Source organism: Enhydra lutris, unplaced genomic scaffold, assembly GCF_002288905.1.
Source record: "Enhydra lutris kenyoni isolate GAN:26980312 unplaced genomic scaffold, ASM228890v2 scaffoldscaffold49, whole genome shotgun sequence".
NCBI classification, from domain to species: Eukaryota; Metazoa; Chordata; class Mammalia; order Carnivora; family Mustelidae; genus Enhydra; species Enhydra lutris.
This window is the reverse complement of record NW_019154133.1, coordinates 2,779,425-2,807,424: the sequence shown is the minus strand read 5'-3', so window position 1 is coordinate 2,807,424 and position 28,000 is coordinate 2,779,425. Positions and strand designations below refer to the sequence as shown.

Below are 28,000 nucleotides of genomic sequence, written 5' to 3'. Positions count from 1 at the left end.
CCCCCCGAGACCTGAGGACTGTCTCGCTTATCTGCTCCCCCGGCGCGGCCCAGGGAGCTGCTGAGACACTCCCGGGAACGCTCGCCCCTCTAATCCACAGCCATGAGCAAGCTGGGCAAGTTCTTTAAGGGGGGAGGCTCTTCTAAAAGCCGAGCCGCTCCCAGCCCCCAGGAGGCCCTGGCCCGACTTCGGGAGACCGAGGAGATGCTGAGCAAGAAACAAGAGTACCTGGAAAATCGAATCCAGAGGGAACTCACCCTGGCAAAGAAGCACGGCACGCAGAATAAGCGAGGTAGGCTTGGGGTCTGGCTGCAGGAGTGAGCTCTCACCCTTAGGCCTCCAGCTCTTTCCTTGGGGGCAATCAGGCCCACAGCACCTGTTCCCCAGGAGGCCAGGTTTACTCCCACAGCCTTTCTAGGAACTGGTATTGACCCCCAGGGCCAAAATTCTCGAGTCAGCTGAGCGAGGCACAATCCTGGATGGCAAAATGTTAGGGAGTTCCAAAGAAGACCAACAACAAAAAAGCTCAGAATTAACGTAAAAAAACCCAAACCAAACAAAACCAAACCAAAACAAACAAAAAAGATGATGAACAAAATATCAAAATTTTAAATAAAGACAGAATTGGTATTATTGTTTTTTTTTTCTTTTTACTTCTGGCTCTTACGACGTTCTACAAGGCCCTTTTTAACTTTCTTTAAAAAAAAAAGTGCTATTTTGTCCATCGTGAATTTTGTTGCGTTAATTTTGAATTATAAAAGCATTGCATTAAAATATTATTTATCTTGATTACTTTTTTTTGCCCCCCCTTACATTTTACTCCTGTCTTACCTTACCCTAGTCCAGCCCTGCTGACCTCAAATATCAAGTTTTCTGTTACGTGTTTATGTATATTGAATCACACATTTTAACTTGACTGGAAATCTTTTGTGAAATGTATTCTAGTATGTTCTGGTTTGCCTTAATCCTAAGCCATTGAAGAGTTTAGTTGGCTGTTCTGCAGTTGAGATATTATTTAAAAAAAAAACCCAAAAACTAAACTAAACATTATATTTCCTATCACTGGTTTTTACCACACAAAGGACTTTGAACCAGTAATGATTCTTGGTGCTCCTGTCTCACCTTGAACCCTTTGTTATTTTCCAGAGTTAATTGGTTTCTTTAGTGTACTGCTCTCTTTATAGAGAAGAGACGTAAACAATACAGTGACACATAAAAACCCAGGGAGAGGTTAAAGTGATTTGGTCTTGTAACACCAGAAATAAAAGTGGTTTTGTAATGGCAGACTCAGAAATAGAAGCGGCAGTCCAGGACTCTGCCCACCACCTAACCCTGAACTTGCATCCACAAGTCAGACTTCTTTAGTCGAAACAAAGCTCTGGGAAGATTTACTTAGCCCTAAATGATGCTGCCATTGTTTAATGCAGGAAAGGAATAATGCTTTCTTGAGTTGGCCTTGAAAACCCTGCCGCTTCCTATAAAAATGTGCCTGATACATTTGTGTCCACTTACTACCAACGATAAAAAGGCCAAGTTTCATTTTTCTCTGCTGCTGCTGTGCTACGATAGTCTAGCCTGTTTTAGAGTTAAATGCTGGTTTCTATTTTTACTTTTTGTCCGAAAATATTTTGGGAACCTAGTTAGTGGCAATTTCTAAAGAGATACCATGCTATTATGGCCTGCTAAAAGTCATGGCCAGTTCTGTTTCTCTGTTCTTTCTCTTCTGTTTGATATGCACTCTGAAATTTGCATAATGTCTGTCAAGGGTTGTCTGTCATTCTTTTGTGTCTGCATATCCCTTTATCTACAGTTGTGGCTCGGTAAATACTGGTTTAAAAAAAATCTTAAAAATTGAACATCTGCTTCTAGGAAGTGGTAAAAATGTAGATTTGCTTTTAGAAGACAAAAATGTAAGGTAATAAGCCTTTTATTTGTTTTTTTCAGAAATGTTCTCCAATTGTTAATGCACTAAAGTATACTACAAATTGGCTTTATTAAGACCCTCTCCCAACATTAAAGACAACATTAATTAAGAGCATCAATTTAACTTCCTTAAATCAGATAAGTAACAGATGCATGTATCATGTGCAAATAACCAATTGGGGTTAGAGAAGCCACTTATTCTTTACCGTTTATCCTTGGGTATTAGCCCAGGCCGGGTTCTACAGTGGTTCTGGGAGAAGAAGGAGGCTAGTTAGCATGAATTCATCTGTACTCTAAACTATGGAAAGAATTCAATCGCAGGCCCATGTATTAGAAACCTTGTCAATATCAGCATTTTCCAAATAAATCAGATAACTTCATGTACAGATAGTTTCTGTTTCCCATTAGCTACCAAGAAATATTTTCACATACACAGTGTAATCAGGCCCAATATAGTTAGTACACAATGGGCCTTGTGTTACACAAGGCTGTATGTTATACAAGACTATATATTGTGCTATAAGGTCTATAATTTATAATCTGAATGACACAATGTATGTGCAGTTAAAATTTTGCTTCTAGACATGGTTGGTCAGCTAGCATATACTGCCAAGAATAATAGGTTGAATGGCCAGCTAGCCCTGTATCAGAAAGAGCCACACTCCTGGTCATTACAAAGTCTTCAGTGGTCTATTTCTTCACAAAAACAGAAGCTTTGACAGCATTCTGAATGCAAAAAAATGGGACATTGGCTAAAATAGTTTAGAGACACCTCCTTGCTTCCCATTCCCAACAGGCTTACAAATCCACGAGGTGTATGATGAACTTAACATTAGAAGGGTAGTGAGGCTTGATCTCAGACGCGCCCCAAGTCCAGTTCTTGGTCCAGGTGTATTTCTGACAGAGGGTACCTCCCACAGGACTCAGCACCCTACAGGGGACGTTGTTGCCTTGAGTGAGCTTTTCATATGGGGTGTATCAGAGCCCCTGAAAGGATGAGTCAGGACTTCATTGAGCTAATGGGACAAGCTAACAAACTGTTTTTGCTTGCCAGTGTATGTTTGGTTATACAGAATTTAGTCTGAAACTTGCTCTCATTGTATCTCCATACCAAGTTGTGGAGGCATAGCTAATTCTTCTCATCTCAAACTTCTTCGGTAGTTACCGTAATCTACCAAAAAGAACCTGACTGTGCACCACAAAATTGGTTTTGCAACACCTATGATATTCAAGGCCCTGTTGATCTAAAAGATTAACACTTGGAGCAAGATTTATAGTTTGGTTAAAAGTTTTGGAGGTCAGTGAGGGTGGAGATGGGGTAACTGGGTGATGGGCATTAAAGGGGGCGCTTGATGGAATGAGCGCTGGGTATTATATGCAACTGATGAATCACTACATTCTACCTCTGAAACTAATAAAAAAATTTTTTTCTAGTAGTCATATTAGAAAAAGAAAAAAGAAAAAAAGTTGGAGGTTGGAGATTCTTTAATGCAGTTTATGTAGATTACCCCGCTTTGTAACTGGTCATCTGCTTTGTGGAAAAGCAAACTTTCTACAGACCACTTAGTTTTTTTCTCTTGAGTGCTGTCATCAAGAGCAGTTTTCTTTTCTTTCTTTCTTTCTTTTTTTTTTTTTTAAGATTTCATTTATTTATTTGACAGAGAGAGATCACAAGTAGGCAGAGAGGCAGGCAGAGAGAGAGGAAGGGAAACAGTCTCTCTGCTGAGCAGAGAGCCCAATGCAGGGCTGGATCCCAGGACTCTGGGATCATGACCTGAGCCGAAGGCAGAGGCTTCAACCCACTGAGCCACCCAGGTACCCCCAAGAGCAGTTTTCAATCCTGGCTGTATATTAAGTCACCCTGCTGCGGGGTCCCAGTCCCATAGATTCTGATATAAATGATGGGAGTGAGGCTCAGGCACCAGTATATTTTAAAAGGTGCCCCCAGGGGGTGCTTGGGTGGCTCAGTCTGCCTTTGGCCCAGGTCATGATCTCAGGGTCCTGGGATCTAGTCCTGCATTGCACTGGGCTCCCTGCTCAGCGGGGAGCCTCCTTCTCCCTCTACCTCCCCCCCCAACCCCTCCCCTGCTCATGATCTCGCTCTCTCACTCTCTTTCTCTCAAATAAATAAAACGTTGAAAAACTAAATAAAAATAATATCACTAGGAGATGGCCGTAGGTTATCTTTTGTTTAAATATAATGTTCTGATCCAGGTTTTACACATTTGATAGGAAGTAATTTAGTGTTGTAGTCAGGAGCCTCGGCTTCAAAGCAGACAGACCTGGGATTGATTCCTAGCCTTGCCCTGTGGCTTAGACATTGTGTGGCTTCAGACTGCTTACTAGGCCCATCTAATTCTCAATTCCCTCATCTGCACAATTGTGAGGATAAGACTGATCCTCAGAGTTGTCTGGATTAATGACATTATTGTATAAAACTCTTAATTCAGAGCTCCAAAAATATCGGCCATTGTAATAACAAGTATTTTCTTTTTCAGCTAAAATTGGCTTCCTACTAAATTCCATTTACTGGTTCAAATTTTGTCTTCTGGAATAACAGGATAAATCTACTCCACCTGTCATGTGAATACCTTTCACATATTTGAGGACAACAGTCATTTCTTTGTGTCTCCTGTTCTCCTCGACTCCATCAGTCACCTCTCAATTACCCCTTACTGTGCTGAGGTTGGCTTCCCAGGGCCGGGTCTAGGGGGAGGTGAGAGACCCCTAACACACACTTTTGTGACCCTGAGAGTGATTGTCCCCTTAAATTTACATCCTAGGTGTCTCTGTTACTTACCTCGTCCTAGGCTGAGCAGGAACATCAAATATGTAATTACGTGGAGAGGGATGGATCCAGAATGGGTTACCCATAGGCCTTAGGCTATGGGAAGTGGGCTGAGAGAGAGGAAAGGGTGACACCAGGAAGGAGTGAATTCGGCCATAACCCCTCCTCAAGATCATTACATGTGATTCTGGTGAATCCTGGCAGCTGAAGCCCTTCCACCTCTTCATCAGGTATCTGATGAATGAGACCCTAAGGCAGAATCTTTTATTGGAGTAAGCCAGCTCACTCTGAAGCCTGGGATTTTTTATTTTTTTTTTTTCCCCCCGGGGAGTTGGTGGGGGAAGGCTGAATTTGCTTTCAGAGTCTGACTTGGTCTTCCTTGGAGTTGAGGGTGTGACCATGATCCCATTGATTTAGCCTGGACTCTTAAGCTTGCTTTTTACTATAGTCGTCACAGAACTGAATTCTGCAGTCTCAGACAACGGGGACCAGAAGGATTTCTGTATAAAAAGAATCACATCTGTGTCAGTTGTGTGTCAGCTTTGCACCAAAGTAGTGAGGGCACAGCATGTGTGGCTCAGGTAATATGAGACTGATGCAGAAGGCCCTGGTGGATGGGAGCTCCCTTGGGAGATATCACTACCTGGTGACCTCGTTTCTTAAGAGAGTTTCTCAGATAGGGCCCTCAGGTGTTTGTTGGGTCTTGAGGGTGTTTGTTATAATGTACACTCACAGAGACCCCCTCAATATTCTAACATAGTGGGTTGAATGTAGGGCCCAGAAATCTGAACTTGGAACTGATAACACAGTGATTCTGATGCCCACTACAGCTTGGGAAACTGAAGAGGCATTTAGTATTCCAAGAGCAGCTAAGCTGGCTACCTCTACCCCCCTGCTGTTTTCTTCCCTCCCCGTGCCTGTTGTTGCTTCCTTCCTCCTCCATCTCTCAGGGACCCAGATGAGCACTATCTATCCACCTTCCTTCCATTTCCTGCTGAAGACACATTTCTGAAGCTCCTGACAGATCCTCTGTAGCCGGCCCAAATCAGTTTTCCTGATGGAGGGTTCACATGGTACTGCGACTCCGTAGTTCTCCAGTATTCAGATTACAAGCAAGCGTCATCATAGAGGGTTTGCTTGCCTCCGATTATGTGATTTTTAAAAAGATTTTATTTATTTGAGACAGAAAGAGAGTGCGTGTGTGTGTGTGAGAGAGAGAGCACAAGCAGGGGGAGGGGGACTCCCTACGAGCAGGGAGCCTGCATGGGTCTGGATCCAGGGACTCTGGGATCATGACCTGAGCCAAAGGCAAACACTGAACCAACTGAGCCACAGGCACCCCTGATTATCTGATTATTTTGTACCATACTCTGTGTATTCTGGAGCCAGAGAAAAGAAAGAGCTGTGGTGTTTTTTTTTGTTTTTGATTGTTGTTGTTCTTAAAGGTTTTATTTATTTGTCAGAGAGAGAGAGAGAGAGAGAGAGAGAGCACAAGCAGGGGGAGTGGCATGCAGAGAGAGAAGCAGGATCCCTACGAGGAGACCGATGTAGAACTCCATCCCAGGACCCTGGGATCATGACCTGAGCCAAAGGCAGACGCTTAACTGACTGAGCCAACCAGGCATCCTGAAACAAAGAGTTTTATTCCTGGGGCATTAAAAACCCACATGTGAGTCAGGTCTTATTCTCCAGTCAACTGTTCTTCTCTCTTCTGGAAAACATAGATCTATGGAAATGTGACACTTCCTCAGTTTTTACCCCCAGTTGCTCTCCCCCAACCTCAGGAGCTCCGCCGGGGCTTTCATCCCATGACTGGGGAAACCTAAAACATCTGAGTGGCCCCTGGGAGCCTATTCACTTAAGTTGTTGTATTAAAACTTCTCACATTCCTACTACCTCCCTTCGCCCTCTGAGCCCTGGCAGGGACCCTAGTAGACTTACACCCCCATTCACCCACTTAGGTATCGACCAGCAGAATGCCCTGGGCTTGTTATCTCTTTTGTTCTGTTAATATTGCCTCAGTTTGCTTGTGCTTTTTCTGATGAGGATCAGTTGCTTTTCCCCAGTGGAGTTGGAAAGAGTGAAAAATCCCAGCCAGATTTACCCTCTCCCCATTTAAATCAATATGTGAAGCTTGTGTTCAGTATTTTACATTTCTGTTAAATAGCATCTTCTTTTCAATTAAATCTTAAAATTCTAATTTTATTGCCTTATGTGTGCGCTATTTCTTTTTGTTGAACCAGTCACAAATTTGATCAACAGCTTTTTTTTTCTTTCTGTCCAAGTCTTTTGTTAAAATAATATTGAATAAGACAGAACCCAAGGACAGAGCCTCATGGCATGCTTCAAGACTTTATTCCAGGATAACCTCTACATTATAGTAACAATATTTCATCTCCGATTCAAGTAAGGCATGATTACCAATTTGACAGATCAGCACTCCGTGAGTTCTGTTATCCGTCTCACTATCCATCTCAGGAAGACACCTGATCTGCATTTCTAGCCCATATCATCTTATTTCTCATTCCCTTTCCCCTAACAATGCTTCAGTATACCTTGTGGATTATATTCCTGAAACCAAACTATATTCACACACTTCTGTTTCACAAATGCGGATTTATGAACTGAGAGTGTATGAGCTTCACCAGATTCACGTGGAGAGCTTTTTAAAATGACATACCCGGAGATTCTACTTCAAGAAATCTGGGAAGAGTCCAGGAATGTGATACTCAGGCCTTTCTGGTTGATTTTGATGTGCATAGAAGGCTAGTGGTGGTCTATGGTTTTTTATTTTTCTTCCTTGAGTCGGCATCTCGTAACCCAAAGAAAACAGGCCAATGAGATTAGTTTGATATTTTTCATCTTTTTGAGCTCATATTGGCTTCTGGTTATCTTTGTCTTCTTTCCTAATTTCTCAGAAACCAGAGTGTAGGGAGTTTGTGCTCTAGAAGCATACTTCCAAGTATCTGCGGCACAGATTCTTACAGTTTGCTGATGTGTTATAGCTACTTCTAGAAGGGTAGTTGGTACCATTTCTTGTGTTATATAACTACATTTTTTCTTTTCCTCCATGAATTTGGAGCAGCACTGTACATTCTGGAACTGTCATTATTATTGTTCTTCATTTAAGTTTCACAAAGCTAGAGAGTGGAGCTTTTCACAAAATACTTACATTGTACAAAGCATATAATTTCTTTGGTATATACTATTTTGCAGTGAATTGAATTAGACACAATAAGGTAGAAAATTTATTATTAACACCATGATTATGCCAAAGTCATATGATTTATATAGTTCAGAGAAACTATAGCAGGAGATTATTGTAAGCTTGCCCTCAGCTGTAGTTAGAATTACTTTTGTGTTTCTCAGTATTTAGAACTTCTAATTTCAGGTTAGATTTCATTTTCAAGAAAATGGAACTAATGCAGGATAGTGTAATCAATGAGAGGTAAGGCAAGTTCTAATACCAAGTTTTTTAAGTTTATAGTGCTTTGCTTTAGCAATCAGGTTTGGAAAGGGCAAGCGTGATTTATTTTGGGATTCATTTTTTTGTAATATGCTTAAGTACATGTGACTATTTGTACTTTATAAAAAAATATTTATTTATTATTTATTTTGAGAGAGAGAGAGAGAGAGAGAGAGCGCACGAGTGAGTGCACACACAGCAAGGGGAGGGACAGAGGGAGAGACTCTCAAGCTGACTCCCCACTGAGCACAGAGCCTGACGTAGGCTCTATCCTGTGACTCTGAGACCATGACCTGAGCTGAAATTAAGAGGCCAATGCTCAACCAACTGAGCAACCCAGGCACCCCTCTCTTTGTACTTTTAAGGGACCAAATATTACAGGTACTTAAAATATATTTTTTAAAATTCAATTCTCAATCTTTTGCCTTAGTAAACTGTAACCAGAACTTTTAATACACACTGGTAATTTTAGTTTCTCCTACTTTTTTTTAGGGGGGGGCATCATTTGCTAGAATTCAACAAACACACAATTGGCTTAATAAAGTTTGCAGAAGGAGAAAGGGTAAAAAAACAAGAGTCTGGAACAAATGAAAAGCAACTAGTAATCCACTTCCTGACTTACTGACTTCCCTATAATAGAGATCTTGCTTTCTTACCTCAGACAGGTGGTTCTAATAGGGAATTGCTTATTGGAAATATTTGGGATTTATTCCAAAGTTTTTGCTTTAAAGCAGTGAGAGCTCCTAAATCCAGGCCCATCAGTCTTTAAGCCCACTGCTAAGCCCTTCTCCCAGATATCTCTGACTTGTGGGTATTTCCAGTGAGAGGATGGAGGCTAGCCAAAGCCTACTGTGATCTGCTCTGGGCAACCTCTATCAACTCTTCCTCAATCTAGTGACCTAGTGACTTAAATACCAATGCTGTGATTGCTACCCTCAAAACAAAATCACCCCCTGAAAGCAAGCAAACAAGAATGGTGATTTTAAAATAACAGGAAAGGAGAAGCTGATTATTCTCTGTTAAGAGTTGGGAATATTTGCAGTAGAAGTTAAAGTATTTAAAAATAACATTTAATGTCAACCATCCAGCTAAATAAAATAAAGTGCATACTTTTACAATTGGCTCACATGTAAATTTAGAGGAATAAAATCCTGCAACCAAATATTCGACAGACACGTTTGACATTTTATTCTCTATTTAAATATCAATTTCTGGTGAATCTTTTTGGTTCTTTCACATAGTATTATATGCTGCATATCCATAATGGGTGTGTCTTATTTGCTTTAGCAATAATAACATGGTTCAATGGGCCTTTCTCAGCAAACAGCAAATTCCATGACCGATTCTTGCCATATATTTAGTACCTTTCTCAGCAAACAGCAAATTCCATGACCGATTCTTGCCATATATTTAGTACCTGTAACTGAAAGCCAATATAACCTTGGAGTTTGAACAAAGATACTATCCTAACTCAAAACTTAAACTTCATTAACTGCAGCAAGAAAAAAAATATTATAGTTATGTTAAACCAATTTATACATATTTTAAAGATCACGCATATACGAGCCTTTGGTTTATCTTTCTGTGAGCAATATGAAAAATTTTATTTATATAAACTACCTTCATTTGTGGAGTGTTGTTCAGCCACTTAAATTGCAAAGTTAAAGAATAGTGTAGTTCATCACCAATAGCAACATAAACCTATTCTTAAAGAATTTCAAATAGATACAGTGATCTCAAGGGTAGGAGCTATATTTTCTAGATTTGTTGATCATAGAATCTCAAGGCAATTATCATAGATTCATAGACTGTGAGGCCTGAAGGGCACTGTAGAGATAATAGTTTGTTGGTCCTCAGGAGCACCTGTAAGCCACAGACACAGTAGTAGGAAATACTGATGCATCGAATGAACAAGGAATACTTCATACAAATAGAAAATAGAAAATAGAAAATATGTTATACATGCAGACACACACATATATACACATTTATACATACACACATATTCATACATACATATTTGCACATGCATAAATACAGATACATATACATGTGTATATATGTACACATGCAATATAGAATTACATTTATAGGTACATATGTCTGCCCTCTAGAATTAAGCATAATTGCTATTTCTGACTTTCTATTTAATATTTGCTGGTCTGGTATTCATACTATTTTTCCTACATTTTAGGCAGTAGCAGGACCATAGAGGTTACCAATGTGTGTGAGGTTACTAATAATACCAGTAGCAAGTAAAAACCTCATCCAATCCGTTCTATGTTCTGCCTGTTCAAACATTTAGTTGGGTTTTTACAAAGAATATCAAGTACATTTTAATGACTGCATTGGTATGTTGTTCCAATAGCAGGTTAATTCGACTTGCCTGGCAGTCGACCTCAGAAGCAATTATAAGAAATAAGAATTTCAGTGGATATATAAAATGAAGTCTTATGCAAGCATTCTTCCTTTTTTGACAACTCAAGGCTGATAGCACTTATTGGTCATGACTTTTCACTCTCAGATTTAATAATCTCTTGTGCGATATCCTGGCAGTAAGAACTGCTTCATCTCCAAAAGTAACTGTGAGCTTTTTAGGAAAAAAAAAAAAAAAAAAGAAAGAGTAGCGTCATTTCTGTTGGAAAGTACCTTTAACTTCCTTTGTCCATTTCCTTTCTTTCTGAAGATGGGAGAAAGTGCTAATTATCTTCTTTCTAATCTTTTCTACTTAATAATATTAATTAGTCACTCGTTCTCTTTCTTTTCCACAGATTTCGGTCCAACATTCTGCTTCCAAATGTCCCTTTCCTCAGAATGTCTCTTATTTACTTTCTCCAGTCTCCTTCCTTTCCACTGTTTTCTCAGGCATCTGCTGTGCCATTGTATAATCCACCACGTCATTGTCATGTTCTAATCTTTTAGCTTGCTCTTTACTCTTTTTATGACATTTAATATTGGTGAGGCCTCTGAAAATATGCATTTAATATTGGTGAGACCTCTGAAAATATGGAGGTTACTTATAAGATCCAGCCGGTGTGGCAGGCTGGTGTGATTTGCTCTGTTTTGGGGTGGATGGTTTCTGGCTTCTCCTATATCTCAGTGAGAAAATTCACATTGTTGTCCAGCAGGAGATTTGCGTCAGGGAGAGCATTGGGGGCTGGGAGGATTCCGTTCTGTGACACCTGTTATCATTCATGCTCTCTCCTGAGCCACGTGTTTGCTGTTTGTGTCTACGTGTAGACTGTCACCCTGGCTTCATCCCCATCCCCTCCTCTGTGGCGCCCTTCCTTACCCTCCAGAGAGAGCTTGTCTGTTCCCTCTATGCACACACCTACCTCCTACGTGGCACATTATTCTCCCTCTATGTCTCCTCTGCTACTGAAATGTAACTTACACATGTTAGTATCTGCAGTCACAGTTTCTGGAAGATAGCACGTGCTTACTAAATGCTTGTTTCATGATGAATAAGTGGTTGAACATTCTCTTCGTATTTGACACTCTGAGATTATAGCCTTATTTCTTTGTCCCTGCGGTACCCAACAGAGTGGTGGTCGTGTGGTAGGTCTTCAGCATATACTCCTGGAGTGGCTGAAATGAATGTATGAGAATATTTTTTTAAACTGAAGAAGGCCAGGGGAATTCATGATGCGGGGTTCCTGGTCAAATGAACCTTCAGTTTTCTAGTATTCTGCCAGCTGTTTTCAATCTAACCTGTGACTTTGAACAGAAGCATTTTGTTTTCATTCTGTTTGCAGAAAGCTTACCATGAATGATGCCTATTCAGATGGTGTTTTTCAAGAACTAAAACAAGGTGCCATAAATAGAAGGTATTCTTTAATTGATGAAGTAATTTGTATGTGAGTAAGAACAGGGCTCACCTTTAAGATTCTCAAATAAAACAACATGATTATGGCACTTCCCAGTTAAAAGCAAGAGATGACACGGCCGATTATGTGTGACGTATGTCTCTTAAGCACTCTCTGGTAGTTCTCTTCTAGGCCTCATCTTTCAGGTCTTCTCTAAAGAACATCCATTCCTGGTAGAAAGAAGAGCTATCATAATGCAGTTTCATATTTCACACACAGGTTTGTCTATCGTCTCTGGATATGATGGTTTCTGAAAGGTTCTTCTTTTTTTGGCAACTAATGAATTAACAATACATACATGTATACACTCTTTTTTTTTTTTAAAGATTTTATTTATTTATTTGACCCACAGAAAGAGATCACAAGTAGGCAGAGAGGCAGGTTGGTGGGGGGGGGGGAGCAGGCCCCCTGCTGAGCAGAGAGCCCAATGCAGGACTCGATCCCAGGACCCCAAGATCATGACCTGAGCCGAAGGCAGAGGTTTAACTCCCTGAGCCACCCAGGCACCCACACATGTATATACTCTTAAATGAGTGAAGAACAGACTGACCTTTAAAACCAAGATGGCCTATATGTTATACGAGCAATGAAATTGTAACTTTTTTTCTGCCATTTTTAGTTATTTTTCATAGATGACTGAAAGCCTTCCTCCTCTGGCCATGTAGTAGTGGAGTAAAGTTGTGTAAGGCTGGTGGAATTTTGGTTCAAGTGAGTAATTCTTAAGTTTCAGCGTCTTTCCTCATGAGGTGGTGGTAAGGGCTCTTCATGTATCCCTTCCCAGCAGTCCGTGCAGGCCATTGTTCCGTGACTCCATTGCTGAAGGAACGTCACTGTGAAGCCAAGAGACAAAACCCCTGGCTGTTTCTCCACCACAAAAGAATACAGTAGATTCCTTTGTTTCAGAAAGAATGCTGTCCAGGTCGCACCTGCTGCTTAAAAGCACATACAGGAGTTTGAAGATTGAATTGCACCTCCTACACCAGTTAAATTACATGGCTCTGAAAACATCCTTCTTTGCCAAATCAGGAACGCTGCTAAATTTGCAGTATTTGTTCCTTGTCTTTGAAAATAGGCAGCTATTTCTTTCCCAAATTGTTTATTAGAAAAAAATCAAAGCCTGTCTGACTCCTGGTGGGCCTGAGGCATCATCATTTCACGTGAGAACCACGTCATGAGTCTCTTCACGTATATTTCGTGGCTCTTTGGAACATAAGGCTCTTGTCTCAGTGTTTGGAAGAAATATACCAGACAGGCAGAAGGCACAGGAAGTATCTGGTGTCCTAGGGCCAGGCCCAGCTACACAGGAATCACTGGGTTTGTTCACACAAGGTGATCTGAAACATGGAAGTCAGATTTTAAATTTGGAGGACTTTGCATGCGAATCCAGATGCTTCTGGTAGATCAGGCTCAATGCTTAGCTGGTTGCCAGAGTTCTGCTTCTTCCTCTTGACCCCTTATCCTGGGGCCAGGGTCCACTGCCATTTATTATCACTCTTATGCTATTTTGTATTACAGTAGACTAATATTCCTCTCTCAGTAGACTAATATTCTCTCTCACAGGTGAGAAAACAAAGAAGGCCTTTCTCCCTAACCTCTCTCTGCTTCACTTACCTTTCATTACCTGCTTGGCTCCTTCTGAGATTAGGACTCTGGTGTAGGCCAATCCGTAATTTGTGGTATGGGAATTAACATGTAAGTTGAGATCCCAACTCTTGATGAATTTTCAAATTTCTCCCACATAATTTGAGGGGCAGAAACCATGTTAACATAGGCATTTAAAACTGTGTTCAAACCAGAACTCATTATTATTAACAACAAACATTTGCAAGGTTGGGCGTTATACCATGTGGCTCCCACCATACCGTTCGGACAACGCTGCAAAGGAAATAATGATGGTGATTGTGACGTTCCCTAGTAGTTAGTGATCACTCATTATGTGTCAGGCATGGCACTAAATACTTTGCATATTTTATTTCAATTAATCCTTAACCACAGATTGAGTTATATCCTCATTTTCCAATAAGTAACCTATGTAAGGTCACTCAGCTATGAATAGATGGAGCATAGGTTTGAAAGTAGGCAACTTGACTCCAGAGTACAGTGGTCTGTTGTTGTCTGTATTATTGTTGTTGCTATTATTATTATTATCCAAGTAGGGAAGGTCACTTAAAAGTTAAGGTTACATTCCAAGGTTATTATGGACAGTTATTAATTGGTAAGGGTAGGATTAAAATGTAACTCTGAAGTCTCATCCTTTATATCATGTTGCATTTTTTTATTTTTAGAAAGTAAGCTAAAATTATTTCTTACCAGGAAACATGGTACATTTTTAAATAGAGAAATCTAAAGTTTTTCTGAAAGAAAGAAAAAAGAAAATACTTTTGGGTCAATGGATACCAGTTAGGTTCCAAATAAATATAGACACTGAACCAGCCTAACAGGATAGGGAGGAGGCACACTTGGAACACTCCACTTCTGGGTATGTTGGGTGGAGATGTGTATTTGAAGTTTAGCTTCCTAATATTTTCTAATGGTTTCTAATATTATGTTCCTGTTATGGTGAGTTACAGCAAAAAAGCCAGTAACTTGTGGCTCATTGGCCTCAGAAATAAGATACACAATTATATTAATTAATAAATGTTAGGTAATTGCTATTTTTAATAATAATATCTAATTGCTAAGTGTCTACCTTGCATGGGGACTATATAAGGTATTTGCCATAAGTTATCCCTAATTCTTAAAACAATCACCCAGCCTTGTGGGCATTATATCCCTGTTTCCAGAATATCACACTGAGGCTCAAAGAAGGGAAGTGACTTACCCAAGAGTACACATCTGTTAAGTCATGGGAGAAGAATCACACTCTGGCCTTGAAGGCCATACTTTCCTATTATACCACGCTGTCATTATACTATGTTAACAAAATTATCAGATTTATTTATTTAATTTTCCTTCATTTCATCTTCTGTAAAGTAGATCAGTAATAGTATCTACTCTTGGAGTTTTTGTGAGTGTTAATGACCATTCACATAAAGCACTTAGCACCAGTTTAGCATATAACAGATGCTCAATGTTAATTTTTGTTATGTATTTTATTGGCCCTGTGCCAGGACCTGAGCCAAGTACTGGGGAAATAGGAGACTAGGATACTACATCTTTCTTCCAAGGGCTTATAAGTAGTATAGGGGAGATGGGGTAGAATAGGTTTTACCAATAATTATAATCCAGTGTGATAAATGCAGCAGGATATATGGATCCATAGGCAGGGTGTTAGCATGGAGGGTCAATTCTATTCTTCCCATGCTGGGGAGAAAACCCCTGCACAGCTCTGGTCATTAATGTGATGAGAGCCTCTCTATAGGGCGATATTGTATGATATCATAGAAGGGCCTTTATGAAGAAAAATTTTTTTAAAAATTGTTTTAGTTCTTTCCTAAAGGACAGGTTAAGCAAATAAAAATTCTTTTCTAAATAAAGTGTCAGTGCTATTCAGCGGGGACTTAAATTGTGATTTTACACCTGGAGAGGGAGCCAAGGGGAACCTGAGAACCCTGGACTTCCACAGTGTGCAGGATGGGGAAGACAGTTACCACTTACAAGGGAGAAGGAGAACAATGAATGCTCCACACCTAAAATAAAGGCATTCTTTGTCAAGCCTTTCTACTTGCTCCCTCCCATGGAGTACCACACCCACTTCTTCAGAGCTTTGGGCAGCCTTGCCTTTCAAGAGACCTCCTGGGAAAACACTCCTAAGTAACTACAAGAAGCCCAGCTACTTATACTAACTATTCTAGTCTTTCATTGATAGATATGAACTTCTAACACAGACTCAAAAGAATTTAGATGAAAGGTATTGCAAGAAAGGGTTAAGATAAGCAATGCAAACAGCCAAACCCAAGAGAAGAGAGATAATGTAGGAAATAAAAAACATTAAAAACAAAACTTGTGTTAGTATCTTCAGGGAGATTCAAGAGGCTGTTGAATAATAAGGCGAGAATGGACTGCCATAAAAATGAGCAGCTAGAGGAAAAAATTCTTAGAAATTAAAAAATATAATTAAAAATAAATAAACAAGTGGGCAAAAAGTAAAATAAATGTAGTTGAAGACTACTTAGTAATTCAGAATATAAAGTTAAGGAATTATCCTAGAAGATAGAATAAAAAGAGAAAGAAATTAATAGATTGGAGGATAGCACCAAGGAACCCAACATCTATCATATAAGGGTTTCAAAGCAGAGAATGGTTTGGACAAGGGTACAATTCAGATTATAATACAAAAATAAATAGGGACTTCAGAAGAAAGTAGGCAGGGGCACCTGGTTGGCTCAGTCCTTAAGTGTTGCCTTTGGCTTAGGTCATGATCCCAGGGTGCTGAGATTGAGCCTCTTGTTGGGTTCCCTGTTCAGCAGAAGTCTGCTTCTCCCACTTCCTGCTCATGTTCTCTCTCTCTCTCTCAAATAAATAAGATCTTAAAGAAGAAGAAGAAGAAGAAAGTGGGCAAAAATAATGGAGGGGAAAGAAGTAATAAAAAACATAAAAGATACAGTTTCTCCAAACTGAAGGAAGACTTAATTCTTCAGGAAAAATAAAACAAACAAACAAAAAATCCCTCACCAATTATTTAGTTGGGAAAAGCAAAAAATAAAAGACACACACTTAGTCCTGTGCTGGTGAGACTTCATAACTCTAACATAAAAAAGAAAACTGTAAACATTCCCAAAGAGGAAATAAGCTAACAAATTTTCTACAAAGGGATAAAAATAATATTAGTATCAAACATTTAGAATATTAATTACCCAATGACAATGAAATAGTCAAATCTTTGAAATATTTCGAACCTAGAATTCTGTAAAAAAAAGTTCAAACTATTATTCAAGTTTGAAACAAAATGACATTTTTAGACCTCTAGGTATTTAGAAAATCTATATCTATGCACGTTTTATGAAAAAAAAATTAAGATTTACTCCGGTAAAGGAAAAATAATCCATGAAGTAATGATGTAGGATACAAGAATCAATAGTAAGAAAATAAGCCAGCCACTATAGTTTAGTGTAAATTTTTGAAATTGGGTCTGCCAAACTTAATGCAATTGTTAAAAATTGAAAGGATAGTAAAAACAACTAGTAATCATCTAGAACTAATAAAATTTTAGATTATTTTAATCAAATGTATAAAGTCTAACTGAGAAAGGAATCTTTTTTGGGAACAATAAATTATAATTAATTTTTAATTAATTTTAATTTTAATTTTAATTTAATTTTCAACATGGATAGAAAACTCAATTGTATATGTCTTTTTTAAATATAAGAGTATTCTTTGGAGAATAAATTTAGTATATATAGCTGTCCAACAAATTATAGAGGGGAAAATAAAGAAAATTTGATCAATATACATAAAGATAAGACAGCAGAAGTAAACAAAAAATATAATAGAAAACACAAAAAGATGATAATAAAAAGACAATTTTAGATAATGTATCAGTCATTACAATAAATAAACATGAGTTAAAATCTTATATTAAAAGATAAAGACTATTTGAATCTGCTGAAAACAGTCACACAAACTACCTATTCAAGTATATGCTATTTGTAAAAGGTGCAATAGAGCAAATGGAAAATAATTTTGAAATAGAGGTCCCCATAAAATTATAATAGGCAAATTGTAACAAAAGGAAAACTGAAACATTAATATAAAACAAAATGCAATGTAAGGCAAAGAGGATTAAATGGGACAGAGTGATATTTCATATTGATAACCAGTTAAATCTGACAAGAAACTATAATGACTATGAGTCTTTGTGCACCAAACAAAAAACATTAGAATAAGTAATCCAAATCTCTTGGAATTATAAGCATAAATTGATCAAAACAGAGTTTGAAGAGAGCCTTCTTTCAGAAATCTCTGTTGCAGTAACTTTTACGTGCTTTACTCTGAAACCGTAAAGCTATTTGAGTTTTTTTGTCAGTTCCATTTAATTATCTTTATATTAACATTCTTTTGCTTCTCTTTTCCTGCACTGTCCTTAAATATGCTATCAAAACTCATATTTTAAGGTCTTTTTTTTTTGCAGGGGTGCCAGAGTCAAAAGGACTCCATTAATTTTGTGATTTTCAAATGAAGCAGGTAAAGTTTTTTTACTGAAGAGCTAATGGGAGTGTATTTGGATATTTCGCTTAAAGCAACACTTTTCTCTTACCAGCATGCCATCCAATCCTTGAGTATGACTTTAATGGTATTGATTTTATGGATGCTCATGGTTAGATGTAACCTTGCTAACCATCTCATAATCATTTTAGACCAAGACATGAAACTCATCATCCTAGGTTTTGGTTCCAGCTGCCACTCACTGTCTACCTTCAAGAAAGTCACATAACTTCTCTGGATCTCAATTAACTTGTCTTTGAATTAAAGAAATTGGGATAGAATAGTTATTAAGATTTCTTTCTTCCTCTAAAGTTTTATTTTTCTACTGCTTGATTTTTATTCATATTTTTATCTATTCTTTTTCTAAAATCCTATATTGTCGTGGCCGGTGCGACAAATTGACCAGGAACGTGAGGGTAAGAGGATGAAGAAAAGAACTCAAGAAGCAAAGAGGTGGGGGCAGGAGGAGCACTGAGGAGGATGTCCAACAGTGCTAAGTTTATTCAAAGCACTAAGGCCATATATATAGTGATAATAGGAGAAGCAATACACCTGTGTCTAGTTGAACACCCATGAGTTCACATAATAAGTTTCACATTTAACTACAAGCAGACCTCGTGACGCCAAACGGCTGATGCCAGTACAATTGTTCTGTATTGATACAGCAAACCTGAAAGTAATTTATGGGCTGTACTAGGGCAGCAAGGACCAGCAACGAACTTTTGACCCCAACTGAATTGTTCTCATTTGTTTAACAAGCATGTGGGAAGTCACTTAGGCCAGCGCACAACACATAGCACAGACCCTTTCCCAGTGCTACTCAACTTTTCCCGTCCTAAACCTTTTGTTAGGTTATTCGGACTTTAAAGGAGGCACAAGTCAGGGCCTGGTTTGGTCCTCGTCTCAAGCCTTATTGCGGCCTCCCACACTATATTGACAAAAATACTTCTGAGAAATATTTTATGAATATGAAAAATGACTTTTCAACCTCTTACCAGATCTTTGGAAGAAAAGAACAGCAAAACATTTGAGGGTGTGGTAGTTGGTGCAGGTGATTGAAGGGACACATGTTAGTTTCTCAGCTTTGTTTGGCGCCCTCGTTGTCTGTAGGGATCAACAATGCTGAGTCTATGGTTGGTGTGGAGCAAATGTCTCTTGAGTAAGAGGCTTGGGCTTTCTCCTTATAAATGTGGCTTCTCCCTTATTTAGCTGCATTGCAGGCACTAAAGAGAAAGAAGAGGTTCGAGAAGCAGCTCACTCAGATTGATGGCACACTTTCCACCATTGAGTTCCAGAGAGAAGCCCTGGAAAACTCACACACCAACACCGAGGTGTTAAGAAACATGGGCTTTGCGGCAAAAGCGATGAAAGCAGTTCATGAAAACATGTGAGTGACTTTGGTCTCCCTCCAAGTCATAAATTCCCTCAGTGTTGAGAAGAGCCTTTGGAACTCCATGATGATTTTGATAGGAAGGGAGTTAGTTATTCATTTGAGGATTTTTGACATGTTGGAATGGAATGCCCCCTCAAAGAAGGATTAGAAGTTAGAATAGGGAAGAAAGAAAGAAAAAAAGACCATGAGAAAATGAAGACATTCATTTTGCCCTTAGGTTTCCCAGTTGTCTCAATATTGTCAGATACTCCAACTATAAATGCTTTTACACTATAGGTTATTATTTTTTTTTAGAGAATTTTCTTTCTTTCTTTTTTTTTTTTAAAGATTCTATCCATTTATTTGACAGACAGAGATCACAAGTAGGCAGGGGCACGCAGAGAGAGAGAGAGGAAGGGAAGCAGGCTCCCCGCCAATCAGAGAGCCCGATGTGGGGCTCGATCCTAGGACCCTGGGATCATGACCCGAGCCAAGACAGAGGCCTTAAACCACTGAGCCACCCAGGCGCCCCTATTTCTTTATTTCAAAGAGAGAGGGACAGAGAGCACGAGCAGGGGGAGAGGTAGAGGGAGAGGGACAAACAGACTCCTCACTGAGCAGGGAGCCTGATGAAACAGGGCTCAATCCCAAGACCCTGAGATCACTACCGAAGCTGAAGTCAGACTTTTAACCGACTGAGCCACCCAGGTGCTCCTCACACTGTAGTTTTAAAAAGGCCTAAATGTCGACACCTGTGAGTGTTAGAATGGTCAAATAATGGTTGCCAAACTTTGGTTATCAAACCTTTTGGAAAACCACAAAAGAACACAGATGCCCAGGCTCCTTGAAGCAGGGTAGGGATTAGGCCTTTTGTTTTGTTTTTTTTTTTAAGATTTTTATTTGTTTATTTGACAGATCACAAGTAGGTGAGAGGCAGGCAGAGAGAGAGAGGAGGAGGAGGCAGGCTCCCTGCTGAGCAGACAGCCCGATGCGGGGCTTGATCCCAGGTCCCTGGGATCATGACCTGAGCCAAAGGCAGAGGCTTTAACCACTGAGCCACCCAGGCGCCCCTAGGCCTTTTGTTTTTGATCACCAAGTTCCGCAGGTGATTCTAATAGTAGCAGGTGTTTGTGAAACATTGACCTGGAAGAATAACTATGAGCATGGATTTAAGGTCAGATTTTTCTAAGTTACAATCCCAGTTTCATTACCAGCTATCCTTGAAGCAAATTACTTTGCCTTTCCCTGATTCAATTTCCTTAGCTATAAATTGGAGATAATAATAATTCTTACCTCATGTAGTCATTGTGAAAGTCAATGAGATACCAGATACAATGCGCTTAGTTTCTGGCACAAAGTAAGCACTCAGTATCAATATTCATCATGGTAGTGGGGCTGGGGATAATTTGCTGTACATCTACACTAGGAAATCCATGCCTGGGACCTGATCCTTTCTTGAGATTGGATATGATGGTGAAGTCTGGGTCAAAAATGCATAAGAAGGACACCTGGGTGGCTCAGTTGGTTAAGCCGCTGCCTTCAGCTCAGGTCATGATCCCAGGGTCCTGGGATCGAGTCCCACATCGGGCTCCTTGCTCAGTGGGGAACCTGCTTCTCTCTCTGCCTCTGCCTCTGCCTGCAGCTCTGCCTGCTTGTGTTCTCCCGCTCGTGCTCTCTCTCTCTCTCTCTGACAAATAAATAAATAAATAAAATCTTTAAAAAAAATGCATAAGAACAATGAGTGGCTGAGGGATCTAGAGAAGTGTCCATGGATGGGAAGAGTGGTGGTGGCGGGGGAGGCTGGGGCCAGGGAAGACTTCTTTGCTGACATTTTCTTGCCTTGATGATTCCTTGACAATCAGCTATCATTTTGACAGCTTCAGAAAGATCATTAGAGTTGTTACCACAGTCAAAGTCCTCTCTCACTGCTGTCAGCGGTGTGCTAACTGTGTCACAGAATCACAACCTTTCTCTCCAAGTAGTTGAGCAGCTGCATTCCCCTGAATTCCTTTTGAGAAAAATTCAACCTCAGGCCCAGACTTTACTCCTTTTCATAAATAAGTTCCTTGTATATTTGTTACAAATATAATTATAATAATTAGAGATAAGGGGTGATAGGAGGGTGCTAAAAGAAAACTTTTTATGTAAAAAAAACCCTTGGCTTTTCCTATAAACAGAGTCTGGGAAACTTGCAAAATATTTATTCCACTGGGAGTCACAATTTCAGTGTTTATGTTGCTTAATAATAAGGAAAATTGTCACTTCTCTGGTATCTTATCAGTTTACCCTAGTTTCAGAGTTGGAGGAATGATTCAGAGATGGGGTGGTAGAGAAGCAGTCCAGATCCTGGCCTTAGGCAGGTGGTTAGGTCTGGAGGGGTAGGGGATGGTGATCAGGTACTAGGAACTGTCAACAGAACAGCTGCCCGTCATGGGCCTGTGGCGACCTGGGTTTCTGTGCCCAAGTTGCTGACTCTTCTGAGGGCTTCCCAGGCCTCACCCTTTTCTCATTAGTATTCTCCCCCCTGGCATCAGCAGCTATGGGAAAGCCCTCAGGAAGTCAGGATCTCAGAACCATGAGGCATTCTAGAAAAATCTCTCGTTCCAGAGTTCAGCTTCTCTAAAAGGCTGCGGTCAGGTAGTGGCTGCTGAGAGTCGCCATAGCTTATCTTAGTCATGGTGGTCCTTGGTGGTCCATGGCACCATTTCCGCTGACTTAATACAGAGCAGCATATATTATTAAATTCTACATATGGCCTACCTACCAGACAAAATTTCTAAATGCATCTACAAATATTGTTAGTTTTAGTCTCTAGTAACTCCCGAATGTAATGGCTATCTATCAGATATTTAAAATATATGTGCATATGCAGGATTATTAATTTTATTGCAATGCAAGTTATTTTTAAAGTTGATAAATCTTATCACCAGAAATTTTTGTTATTCTACTGAAATAACTAAGAGTTTACATTAAATTAACTCCTTTTCCATATGGGATTGTATCTAAATTCATAATTTTAAAGTAAACTTCTGAAATATTTCTTCTTTTTTTTTAACTTCTGAAATATTTCAACAACATATTATCTCCCAGGGATCTGAACAAAATAGATGATCTGATGCAAGAGATTACAGAGCAACAAGATATTGCCCAAGAAATCTCAGAAGCCTTTTCTCAGCGGGTCGGATTTGGCGATGACTTTGATGAGGTAGGTAACACAGTGTAAAGAACGGAGGATTGTGGTTGCTGGAAAGGATAGCTTCCTCCCATATATAGCAGGTGGGGGGTCTTAAATATTTTCTTAAATATCATTAAAGAATAAATGGTATTTGTTAGCAATGTATTTCTCTTAAGGAGGAAATGAAGTGCTGGCAACCCTGATTTAAAAAAAAGATTAATATGGTTTAGCAAACTACCCCCTAATTAAGTTTTCAGCTATTAAGGAAAGGCAGCATGTGATTATGTAGAGTTAGTGACTTTTAATGGCTGAAGCCTAAACAGCCCCATTACAAGGAATCAAGTGCTCACACATCTGGGCAAAACAAAGCAGATTGTGTCACTCTGCAAGGAACAGACATATCACGCTCTGCAGTTGTTAAATTAGAGGTTAGTCTGCCTCTGTTTATTACTCAGTCTATGAAACAAAATAAATGTAGAGTGGCATTATTAACACACACATTCCATTTAGATTAATCAGTCCAATAATAGAGACACTAATTATAATGGTGATGTCTGCACTGTGAATTTCAGTTGTTCTACTTAAAGCACATATAAGTAGGACTAGTGTATGTTTCGAAATGTTTCCAGTTCTCTGATTAGTATGGGAAAGAATCTGACTTTCTACATCTGCCTGGTATTAAAATGATATATCTATGAAGTAAGATGTGGTTGCATAGAAACCTGGAAAGTGAGAATTGAGTGTCAACAACTTTTAAAAAAGGTGTAGATGGTCACATGTGGGACTTAAAAAACAAAACAAACAAACCAACAGGAAAAAAAAAAAAGAGAGACAAAAACCCCAGGCTCTTAAATATAGAGAAGTAACGGGGTGGTCGCCTGGGGGCATGTGGATGAGGGGAGGGTGAACAGGTAAAGGGGATTAAGAATGCGTTTATCGTGAGGAACTCTGAGGGGCACATGCAGTTGTTGAGTCACTGTTAATGTTAATTTTACTGGAATTAAAATAAAAAACTCTATCTCCTCCTCACCCCCAAATGGTGTAGACCAGGGGTTAGAAAATTTGGTGTTGAGGCCAAATCCTTCCCATGGTCTTTCTGTATGATGCCTGAGCTAAGGATGTTACATGTTTAAAGGACTGCAGAAAATAAGAGCAATGATAATAGAAACAAAGAACGCTGTGCAACAGAGACTGTATGTGGCCAGCAAGCCTAAAACATCGCTATCTGACACTTTACAGAAAATGTGGCCTAGCCCTGGTTAGGCTAATAAGCATCTAATGAGTGCATTACGTATGATATGGTGAAAGGGGCTCTGGACTCGAGGACATCTGGGTTCTGCCATTTGTTACTTTGTGTAAGTCTCTTCACTTTTCTGACCCTTAGTTTTCTCATCTGTAAAAGAAAAATTACTGGTTTGCTTGAATATCTCTGAAGTTTCTTAAATTCTAAAATTATTTTTTCAGTGAACAAGTGTTTGATACTCAAAGTCTATAATTGATGGGGGAGATGATTATTCTGTCATATTTGCTAAAGCAAATATCAATATCTTCTTGGTGCTGTTGAAACTAGCAGGTGCTCTTGGCAGTTCTGGGCACACATTCAGTGTAGGCTGGCGTGGGCAGCCATTACTGTATCGGTTATATTTGTTCCCATTTATTTTGTGAGCAGAAGTAGGCATTGCAATATTCATCCTGCAGGCATGTTATTCATATTGTCTGTGGAAACCTGAAAGCACACAAGTACACCGGCCATACTATTTCAATTGCCCTGATGACATACACGTTCATGATTTATTTCCTTTTCATGAGGTAGACTTAACAGTGGTCAGACAGTCGTTAAGCTTGCTGCACATCTGATATAAATTGACTTGATCCAATGTTGTGGTTGGCTTAAGTATCTGCTGTCATGGCCCAGAGTATTGTTACTCTTACTTTAATATAAGATAATGATTTGTTTATTACCTTTCTCCCACAATCGATAATGAGTTCCTGAAGTGTAGAGACTGTTGATTTAACTTTGCATCCCCAACACCGAGTTCAATGCCTAACCATGAGTGAGATCTCAATAAATTTGTTCAATGATGAATTAATGAATAAACAAAGAATCTCCTTGGTCAAATGTAAGAGTGCCTTAGGTCATTTCCAATAGCGACAGTCTTAGAATTCTAATAACAACAAATTTAGTGTTGACTCCCAACCTCTCTCAGAGTGGAGGGGGAAAGGGCTTGGACTCTGAGTAGTCATGGAGCCAGTTAGATCTGAACCACCATAGTTATCTGACATAAGGCGACTTAGGCCTTTAAAGTCTCAAACTGGTCTTGCCTCTCTAAGGTTCTCAGGGCAGAGAATAGTTTAGGATGAAACCAGACTCTCTGAGACTACAGCTGAAAGAAGGAAGTACAGTGTATCTACCTTGAGTCGAAGTTTTCTAAACCCAGACACACAGAATGATTTATACTGGCTTTGGTAAGTTAACAGAGAAACCATAGTATTTTTGATTCTTTTTACTTTCTGTACATTATGGTTTTGCTATACCGGTTGTTTTATCTTCAAAAGCATTAGCTGAGATGAAAATATTTATTTGCTCCAATTAAAGTTTTACAGATTCTTAATTTGTTACAGTAGAAAAGAAAAGATACATTGGAAAATGACAGGCAAGGTGTAAATTTCCTAGAAACTGTGGAGGTTATATATTCAGCTAGCACAAATTACTTGAATAACTGTTTACTGAAGTATTATAAGATTAACTACGACAAATTTGCACAACCCAAAATATTCATTTTTTAATCATTGCTCAATGTTGCAAAAAAAGACTTAGTCCTAAAATAAATATTCCATTTCACTGGGTTCTCACATCAATTGGGTAGCAGATGTTCTTATTATTGTGTTTGAGGAAACCCACTTCCTGAAACGTTAACTCCGTAATTTTCTTTCTCCTATGTTCAGGATGAGTTGATGGCAGAACTTGAAGAATTGGAGCAGGAAGAATTAAATAAGAAGATGACAAATATCCGACTTCCAAATGTGCCTTCTTCCTCCCTCCCAGCACAGCCAGAGAGGAGGCCAGGGAGAATGTCAGCCACGTCCTCCACTGCACATAGATCCCGAGCAGGTCTGCTGCCCACCTCAGCTGCCTGTGGTCAGATAGTTCCCTGAAATAGTTAGCCAGGTTGATCCCTTTTAGCACTTATTTTTTGTTTCATAGATACATACCTTTTTTTTTTTTTGATACATACCTTTTAATACCCATATGCAAACCCGTTTTTTGTGCTGCAGTTGTGAATATCACCATTTGCTAATTTTTATCCATTTTATGTTCCAGCATCATCCAGGAGGGCAGAAGACGAGGATGATGATATCAAACAATTGGCAGCTTGGGCAACTTAAACTAAAATGGAATTCATGGACACCTGAATTAATGAGCTGTATGTAAGACATAAAAAATGTTTTTGCCTTGTTCAGAAGTTAACAAAGGCCCTGTTTTATATTCACACTGGATCAGTAATTGTCTTTTAAGCCTTATAAATAAAAGTTACAAAGAATCATGTGTAGACATCCAATCAGGGATGGAAAACAACTTCCTGCTAGCATCTTGGAGGGTCTCCCCATGCTGATGGGAAGGGGCATTCTATCTTGTTACATGCTACTGTATTTCCAGTCCCGACACATACTAGGTGCTCTGTGTACATTTGTTGAAAGAAAATGGATTCCTGTTAACGTATAAAACATGTAACCGTTTATATGTCATGTAAAAGTGATGTTGTAAAAGTGATAGCTAGAGAAAATTACTTTCTTTTCTAAGGGAATGCAAGTTTGCTGTATGCATCTGTTAGGACATACCTATCCCATGGTAAATGTACATACACCATGTGTCTTGTAGGAGAGACTTCATGTAGGGAAGTCTTGTGTGAGTCTCTACATAAGTAGTTTCATTTGAGTTTTGCAGTTTAAAATCTTAAAGGAGCTTTAACTGACATTTATTATGGCAATTAAGCCTGGAATAGGGCAATGGATGCACTTCCCAAAATGTCTGAAAGTGCTAACAGCTTACACTGCTGAGCAAGGATCTCCTGGGTATAATTTAGCCACTTAGGAAGCCATGTTAACACTCCCAGGCCATTATGATGCTGTTATGGCTTCCGCATGCTCAATCTGTGAAGGTTCATTCTTTTCTATTCTGTGCTCTCTTGTACATTTATTTACCCTTTACATCATATTCTTTGTAAATACATAAAAATGGAGGCAATTAAAAGTATATGATGAATAAAATTTGGATCATAATTATTTTCAAATGAAAATAAATGACAAAATTATGTATTGCTCATATGTCATGGACCACAAAATGACAAATGTCGTTATGTAAGATGTTCTAGTATTCCCTACTTTTGCTGGGCTACATAATGGAATGGAAAGAACACAAGAGCTGGAGGTAAGAGTCCTGGATTCCAGCCTCTGCTCTGCTGCTAATGCAGTATGATCAGCCATGTCATAAACCCTGAACCTCTGTTTCTTTGCTGGGAAATTCAAGTGTTGGACTTGATCTCTAATCGGTCCATCCTGCCACAGGCCTTTTGCATCTGCTGTTCTTAGCAGTCTTCCTGCTATCCACACAGATACCAAATCTTACTTATTCCATAAATTTTAGTTAAAATGTTCTTTATTTTGGGAAACTCTTCTTGATTGCACAGATTAAATCAAGTCTCCCTGTTATATGCTTTCACAGTACTATGCTCTCTCTCTAATCACCTATCAGGGTTTCTATTGCTTGATTGTTTACTTAATTATTTTTGTTCTTCCCTGCTGGGCTGGGTAACCAGGAGGGCATGAACTCTACCTCTTCCAGTTCAATAGTGCATCCCAGGACTCAGCACAGTGCCTCATATACAGTAGGTACTCAGTAGATATTTACTAAATGAATAACTATGAACTTTTTACATCTTTTGGGCTATGAGAAATAACAGGAACTAGATTTACTTCCCACTCTCAAACAACTAGACAACTGGACAAAATACATGAAGTAATAGTTTACAGATAGTACAACAGGCAGCACTAGACTGTGATTCCTGAGAGGGAGACAAATGACAAATGAAGTGAACACTTCTGGTGCCTCCTCCCCTGAGACCCCCAACCCCCGCTTACTGCCTTAGCAGGGAAAGCTTAGTAGTCTTACTGAGTAGAGGAAATCTGTGGGGAAGATTCCTGCATGCACACACACACAGAGTTTAATAAAGCATGGTCCTGTCATGATGTCTATCTCTTGCTATGC

General features: G+C 39.3%; 1 protein-coding gene across 1 annotated transcript; it reads left to right on the top strand.

Moving 5' to 3' along the window:
- LOC111156838 (charged multivesicular body protein 4C) lies at positions 1-27,998 on the top strand. The gene is made up of 5 exons (XM_022517936.1): positions 1-292; positions 19,397-19,574; positions 22,650-22,764; positions 25,681-25,846; positions 26,057-27,998. Exons 1-5 carry the CDS (start codon positions 103-105, stop codon positions 26,119-26,121), a joined length of 714 nt encoding a protein of 237 aa, XP_022373644.1. The 5' UTR covers positions 1-102; the 3' UTR covers positions 26,122-27,998.
- Positions 27,999-28,000: the final 2 nt, after the last annotated feature.

Coding starts and splice junctions, on each gene's coding strand:
- LOC111156838 (XM_022517936.1), top strand. CDS start 103: ATGAGCAAGCTGGGCAAGTTCTTTAAGGGGGGAGGCTCTTCTAAAAGC. Junction 293..19,396: donor CGGCACGCAGAATAAGCGAG/GTAGGCTTGGGG, acceptor TCCCTTATTTAG/CTGCATTGCAGGCACTAAAG. Junction 25,847..26,056: donor TGCACATAGATCCCGAGCAG/GTCTGCTGCCCA, acceptor TTTATGTTCCAG/CATCATCCAGGAGGGCAGAA.